Here is an 8,189-nt window from a genome sequence, read left to right on the forward strand (position 1 = left end):
ATACTGAATGCCTGATACACACAGCAAGTGCAACTGCCTTCCTGCATTTTGAGATCAAATCATCAACAGTATTTACATAGTTTGAAATTATTTCTTCATCAAACCAGAAATAATGCACAGCGATGCACACAATTGTACAAGAAGCAGTTGTTCAGTAGCATGCATCTCCATACCGTACAGAAACAAATAAACATGCTGTTCATGTTACTGTGTGTAAGGAATTAATGTGTACTCGACAATATATAACACAATTCTTGCAGTCTTTTTACATACTGTAGTGTAGTACGGTTAGACACTATTGGCTTTTTTCACAGACCCGGATTAACACTAATTATGTGCTACCTAACCAAAGTTAACATTAGGTAGCCCAAGATTAGTGCTAATCAGGTTTTATGAAGGCATAGGCTCCTCCTCTATTCAATTAATATAAAATGTGGCTTGGAAATGTATTTCCCAGAATCTCCTGCATTTATGTATCAACTGTCATTTATATTACTGGTAGTTTTCCTACAGTAGTTTAATACTGTAGATTTAAAAAAATAAAATAATGGATTGCCATTAAGAATTTTTTTTGTTTGTTTACTTACCCCAAATTGAGTGTGGATGTTTATAAGTGCCACTGGTCATCAATTAAATATTCTACTGAGCTGACAGCATAAGCTTTTACCAGAGTTCAGCACCAGTGTGGCTGGGATGATTTAATTACTGGCTAGTATGATTTTACTTCTAGCATTAATATGCAAAATAACATATAATTTATTAACTTTCCTGCACATTTGGCTGGAAAGTGTAAACAGGGTATACATGCATGATCTGCAATCAGTTAACTTCATAAACAGTCACAGTGGAATACAGTTTAACAGGACTGAAAAACACTGTATAAAACCTCTACAACTACACCTTTCCTACTTTATTTATGAATGCAAGGTGAATATTTTTAAAACATCAGGTCTTTAATAAATCACCAGATAAGAAATCTAGCCTGACTCTTGTGGCTAATAATTTCAAGCAGGCTGTCAGTGTGCCAAGGGGTATAAAATGGTAGTGTGCGGAGGGAAAGTTATTTTAATTATACCCGAGAAACCCCGAGCAGGCTTTTATTCTGTTCACACATTGCTAAGTGCTTCTCTCTCTGTGGACTGTCGGTGAACAATGCTGGAGCTCAGAGCCCCTACAAGTTTGGAATACACCCTGAGCAAAAAGAAAGCAGTAGGTTGTAATTATGTTCTTTTCAGCATGGAACACATTTAAATCAAGCCTCTTTGTGGCTTATAGCAGGGCACAAACAATAAAGAAACCCTAATGACCTTGTGAAAATGTCTGCCATTGTATTTGGATAGATTATATAGTACATTCTGGTTGTTATGCTCAGTCTAAGTTTATTTCATCCCTGTATTAGAAACTTCAATAAAATAGAAAGATTAATTAAACATTGTCTTTATAATTCTATTCCATTCTATAATTCTATTGTTTAAAATTGATAGGCAACAATGAGCCAAAAGCCCTCTTGAGTAATCAATGCCACTCAGACTTCTGCAGTCCTCACATCTCCTATTTTGCCAATAGAGTCAACGTCTCAAATTCTACTGCAGTATTATGTGGCCAGGAATCAGAAGTGTATTTTGAGAATGTACAATACAACTGTTAATGTTACAGAACAAGTAACAAACTACTCAGACAGTGCATTTAAGAAGTACATACTGTAGTGAGAAAGACTGTGTGAGAAATAATACTGGTGGCAAAATCTTAATTCAGTTAAGGTGTTATATTTAATTAGATTTATATCTGGTATACTGGAGGCAACCCAACAGATTCAGTATCACAGAAAAACAGGATTTGGAATCTCAACCACTGACAGATATGGTACCACTTTTCATAGAATAAACTGAAACTGTTTATAGTTTTTATTTCACTTTCTGAAACTGAAAATGTGCTTCAAAAGCAGACTCTGTCAAATTCAGCCAAAGCAGCCACAAGCCGGGATGCCCCATGAAACACTGCCCAAGACGTCACAGTCCCTCTAGTCGAGTGTGCTGTAACATTACCCGGAGAGGGCAAGTTAGCCAGTTCAAAAGCCAACTGGATCGTATCCACTATCCAACGCGACAACTGTTGCTTGGAAAGTGCCTGACCCTGAGTACGCGACCCATAACATAGCAGTAACTGGGCTGTTTGTCGCCATGATTTAGACCTATCCGTGTAACATCTCAGTGCCCTGACAGGGCAGAGTGTGTTAAGTCTCTGATCTTCAGAAGGGAAAGGGTGCGGATGAAACGGCTCCAGTTCCACCAGCTGGTTCAGGTGAAACTGCGAAACAACCTTAGGCAGAAAAGCCGGGTTTGTATGCAAAGTAACCTCATCACAAAAAGTAACCTTAGGACAAAAATTTAGGGTCCACAGAATGCAGAGGTTCGAAGGGAGCCATCGTGAGAGCTTCTTGACCAAGTCCAGACGCCACGATGGAACCATGGGTTTAAGGGGAGGGTGAAGCCTCCTAGCCCCTTTCATGAACTGCACTGCCAAAAAATGAGCTCCGGGGGACACAGAGTCAATTTTAACGTGGCACACAGATATAGCAGTCAGGTACCCCTTCAACGTAGAGGGGAACTTACCCTCCTCTAGTCAGTCCTATAAAAACTGCATGGGGCAGGAAGAGGGGTCATGGTCTCTCTCCAAGCACAACTCCTGGAAAATCTTCCATTAATATGAATACTGAGACCTCATTGAAGAGGCTCTAGCATTCTGCAGTGGGGCAATAACAGAGTCTGAGAGACCGAGGGCACTCAGATGTTTCCGTTTAGGGGTCAGACCCACAGCTTGAGTGATCCAGGGTCTGGGTGCCACAAGTGACCCCGCGCCTGATTGAGAAGGTCCATGCGTAGCGGGATCACCCATGACCCTGAATGAGCTGGCTCTGGGTGGCGAACCATATCCTACTGGGCCAGTATGGTGCCAACAGGAGGACCCTCGCGCTTTCATTCTGTACCTTCTCCAGGAAGGACTGGATCAGTGCCAGAGGAGGGAAGGCATAAAGCATACCCTGAGGCCAGCTGTGGGCTAAGGCATCGATTCCTAGGGGGGCCCCGCCTCTCTAAATCGAGAATCACAGAGGGCAATGAGTGGACTCTTCTGAAGAAAAATGGTCGACTGCTGCCTTGCCGAACCTGTGCCAAATCCTGGCTACCACATGAAGATGCAGGCGCCACTCGGTGTGTCGGGGAGTCTCCCCCTCGACAGCAGATCTGCCGTCTGGTTCGATACCTCTGCTTGGCACTGCCCGTCGCTGCCGAGAGTCGGTTGTTGGGGTACTGTCTACCTGGCGCAGGTGGAGCAGCCACTGGGACAATGCACACAATGGTTTCGAGTGCAGCAGCTCTGGGTTTCCATCGCTGTTGCCCCTGGCGCTGAGCATACGCGGGACGTGGAAGCAGCTCTGTGAGCCGTTTCAACAACTCCCTCACCTGGGGAGACCGCTGCAGCATCTCCTCCACAACTGGCCCGAAGGTATATCCGGGGGAGATAGGCACGTTGTGTCTCCGTGACCCTGCACTGTTTATTTGGGGAGAAGTCACGGGACAGTGTTGATCTTGTCGGTGTCTGCACCAAGGTGGCCACCGAGGAATCAACGTGCGGGAAATGCTGGCGCCCCAGCTTCTCTGCGCCCTGGAGGGCATACAAAGCAAGCAAGTGGGCGCTTATGCTGGGCTGCCCCATGAGGACTGCACCGCCTCCGAAACATCCAGGAGGACCGGGAGCGGCTTACAGCATTGTCCAAGCGATGCCGAGGTCTCAGAAAACAAAATCGGCGGAACTGGGTCTCCTCAGTCCACGGAATTTGGACTCAGGCAGCAGCTCTGCCCACGAGGGCTGCTAGCTCGTCTGCCAGTGGACCGCTATGAGCTGAATAACTCTCTGATGGGGAGTCCTCCATGACAGAGGGTTGCTATGCATGGGGGTGCTATGTACCAGCACCGAGCACAGAGTAATACACCGGTACTATGTACGGAAGTGCTACACACGGAGGTGTACCAACCACGGGGACCCTGGTTGAGCGCATTGGGTGCTATGCACGGAAGCACTGAATAATGCACCACAGTAATGCACCGGAGCTATGCACGGGAGTGCTATGCACCATGTTAAAGCACAGGCACCGAGGCGCACCGAGCACGAGGCACCGGGCTAAAGCACGGGCACAGAGGTGCACAGGGCACCGGGTGAGTGTACGGGGTACTATGCACGCATGTGCTGTGTACCACTGAATAAAGCCCAAGGTGCTATGCACAGAGTTAATATGCTGTGTTATGCCGAGCCGGTGCTACAAGGCACGGGCACACTGGAACATGCTGTAGCCGTTTATCGAAGACAAAGGAACAGTAAGTAGATTTTTTGTTTTTACATTAAAACTGGAAATAGCAGCTGCCGCTCCTCAGCAATCCGCACTAAAAACACACAGCCGTGTGATTTTAGTTAAAAAATACAGAAAAAGAACTACCGTCGCATCCAAAGGAAGGGGCAAGCCAAGTTCCTAAGAGGAATATGTGAGTTAATAACTTGCCAAACAGTCTAGAAGAGAAAAAGAATCTCATGAAAACAGAGCAAGTGGAGACACGTCTGCTTAGGTTGGAGTGAGGAATCAAATGGTGAAGGTTTGTTCCCAGTATGTAAATAAGTGGTCACAGCAGGCCTATCAGCTTTTTAAATATGTGCTCAGGTCATGTGACGAGGGTCATTTCCCAACTCGGAATGGTTGACATTTCGAAATTCAAAGGGAAATACAATTCAGTACAGGAAAATCAGCTCCACCTTTAAATAATATTTAAACTACTAAAAACAGTGCAATGCTTAGGAGCAGACACAAACAAGTTAAGAGCAGCCAGCTGCAGAATGTCATTGCTATCTAGGTTAAACAGTTGTCATATCTACAGAGGGGGCCAGGCTTCAAAAAAAGATCAGCTAAATACATATGTGATATAAAAAGAGAAAGGTTATTCGTAATAAAGATGTGACGTATAGACACGATTGGAACTACTAATAACACATACATTTAAAATAAATTGTGTTCTGGTCATGTTTTTATATCATATATTATTTGAGTTACTTGTAACTTGGATTGTTTATGTAGATATCACATGTATACTGCTGATCCTTTTATTCTAGCTTGGCTGTTTAAGTCCCTCTGAAATGTTCTGGTCATAACCTACTTTTGCAAATGAAAAGCCCATAAAAAAATTAAACTAACAAGGTGCCTTGATGGAACTCAAACTCTTCACATTGCTTCAACCTCAAAATCCATGTTCTTACCTTTTATTATTATTATTTTTATTTGTTTATTTAGCAGAGGCATTTAACCAAGGCGACTTACAGAGACTAGGGTGTGAACTATGCATCAGCTGCAGAGTCAATTACAATTACTTCTCACCTGAAAGGCGGAGCACAAGGAGGTTAAGTGACTTGCTCAGGGTCACATAATAAGGCTGAGGTGGGATTTGAACCAGGGACCTCCTGGTTACAAGCGCTGTTCTTTAACCACTGGACCACACAGCCTCCTTTTAGCATTGACAGCTCTTTGGGCTCCTGTTTTCTCAAGTGATCTTTTGATTTTTTTGGTTGTATTTATTTATTTATTTTACTTCAGCTACATTCATACTGCAATGTGCTACTTTTATAAACACCTTTTTTAAATATTTACTTTAGCTTGTTCTGCAGTATCTGGTTTTGTGTGCTTTGTTTGATCAAACAGAGGTAATATTTTAGGCCACCTACTTGTAACTATCTTACCATGACAAGCTTGCAATTTTCTACAGGAATGCTATTCAAGTTACATGCAGTCGTTACAATGTTGTATTAGCAAGTATGATTTTAAAAAAAAAATCGCAAGAAAGAATGACTACACAATAGTGCAATGAAACAATGTATTAATGGTACTGTTACTTTAGACACGTGTCAAAATAAATCTGTTCTTCACCCTTGCATCCTTCAACATAATGTATAGTTTTTATGGGCTTGTACTGTATAACTAAGTTATTACAAATAAACAGCGCGTAGAAGAACATTGCTATTGATACTCAAGCTTGTTGAATCCTGATTTAACTGCAGATAATCAATGTAACTGGAAAACCTGATGTTAACGACGCCTACATTGATTGCAACATTAGGTAAATCAAGATGTACAGTGTTTGTAATACTAAAGTACCACAGTGTTGCAAACTACAGCAACTTAACATGGATGAATGTATAGACCGACCAAGCGAAATGCATGAAGACAGAACAAAGAACTATAGTTCGCCTCCTACTAGAGACAGCTATAACTTACAACTACAGTACTAGATTGCTAGGCCAATTGAACTTCATTGTGGTTAAACACATATCAGTAACAATTATATGAAAATTGGTAACTGATTTCTTTTTGTACTATTATTATTATTATTATTATTTAGGCCTTTATTCATGTACAGTACTTACAGTAGGTCAAATACATGTTAAGTGGTTACCATTAAAGATTTATCCCTCATATCATATCATGTACATACATTAGCCTTTTATCTGGCTTTGCTGTACTGTTGAAACAATACATTATCCCAAACCTACTTATCTTAAATTATGTAGAGGTCGTGTTTTAAAAAACACATGCTGTCGTTTTGTTATGCACCTCCAGTCACTAGTAGGAAATGCAAACCTACCCAGCCCTTACCTTTCAAAAACCAGCCGGATCATGAAAATGCAAAATGCCAAAGGAAACGCCAGATACAGATCCTCAGCTTGCGGGAAGGTTGCTTCGTCTGTGTTTTTTAAATCTGCCCAAGTTACATTATGTGGGAGCCAGAATCTCTCATTCCAAAACCAGACTAATATACCTGCCATTTTGCTGCTTGCGTTTTTGTATTCTCTCTTTATGGTTTTCCTCCGTTTTCCTTTCAGTCGTTTACTATCAATGGTCACTGACGCCTGATCCGTACAGGTCTGACTGTGTGATGTGATCAGTCTCAGCACCGCCTGTTAATTCCTCTCCCTCTCCCCCTCTCTCTCTCTCTCGGGAAGTGGAGTGTCAGACGCCATCTAGTGCTCCTTAACCGATTGGCTCAATGAGATGTCACACATACCAATCAACATATACAAAAGGTGTACCGATAAGAACGTAGCAGGATCTACAGCAGCTGTAGGAAAAAGGGTGGGTTTAATAATAAAATAAATAATAACCTAGATTTGCTTAATGACATCTAAAAATAGGTTATGTACATACCTGTATACTAAAAATAGGAAAAATGCATGCACACTGAACAACGAATACATTTTGACCTCCCTTCTAATTTGTCTTGGCATACGGAAGACCCTGTCAAGCGCACCTACTATCAGCCCTCTATCTGCAGTGGATTATGTATAAAGGTATTTTGACTATGAAGATCCGATATACAGAAAATACATTACTAAACATCTACCTTGCCACTTTATTTTGATTGTAAAATTCAAAAACAGTGAACAAAAATGATATATACTATGTATTTTTGTGCTCACTGGTAACAGCATACATGCTTATACATCTTTTATAGTGTTGTCCTTAAAAAGAAGCACTAAAAAACAAAACATCAGCCTGACACAATATAAATACATAAATCAAGCCACTACGGCTGTGGGGGAAATTGCCGGCTTTTCCGTCGAGCCAATTTTATTTTATACCATACTATATTGTTCATGTAACTTTTTCGATTTTGGAATACATGCAATGACTTTATTCGTTTTGATTTTTTTTTTTTTTTTTGCACTTTGAGATTTTGCTTCTATTGATTGATGGCGGGGGTTTTTTGTTGCAAAATCAGTCCATCTGTTAGTCCAGTGAATGCATATGACATGTGATGTATTAAAGCCTGATCATTCTACTGATGAGGATTACAATTAGGAGAAAGTGCCTCTGAGCACAACAGTGCATTTGCACTGTAGCAGAGCACGCGAACGGGTTTATTTTGTATAAGGGTGCCCTCTGCTGGAATGTAATACTATTGAGTATCATGTATCAGCCCCGTGGAACTGTAATTACAAATATTAAATACGGAATTAACAAAACACAGCCATTATGAAACACTGACCGTTTATTAATTTAAATCCAACCTTTAAAAATAACTTCAAACGTGACATCATAACTTAGAAAATGTGTAGATGTTGTTTACTAAAGAGTTCAGTACCAATATTTAATA

At 41.5% G+C, this 8,189-nt stretch overlaps 1 protein-coding gene across 2 annotated transcripts in view; it reads right to left on the reverse strand.

The window, feature by feature from the left end:
- LOC117404579 (ceramide synthase 6-like) overlaps positions 1 to 7,088 on the reverse strand; it is a 39,296-nt gene extending 32,208 nt beyond the window's left edge. Inside the window, exon 1 of one of the 2 annotated variants that reach the window (XM_034007486.3) lies at positions 6,692 to 7,088. In XM_034007486.3, coding sequence (XP_033863377.2) covers positions 6,692 to 6,861 — 170 coding nt within the window. In that variant the 5' untranslated portion in view covers positions 6,862 to 7,088. The remainder of the gene's footprint in view (positions 1 to 6,691) is intronic. The other variant, XM_034007479.3, reaches the window with a different exon arrangement.
- Between the last annotated feature and the right edge of the window lie 1,101 nt (positions 7,089 to 8,189).

The sequence above is a fragment of the Acipenser ruthenus genome, chromosome 10 (assembly GCF_902713425.1).
Source record: "Acipenser ruthenus chromosome 10, fAciRut3.2 maternal haplotype, whole genome shotgun sequence".
NCBI lineage: Eukaryota > Metazoa > Chordata > Actinopteri > Acipenseriformes > Acipenseridae > Acipenser > Acipenser ruthenus.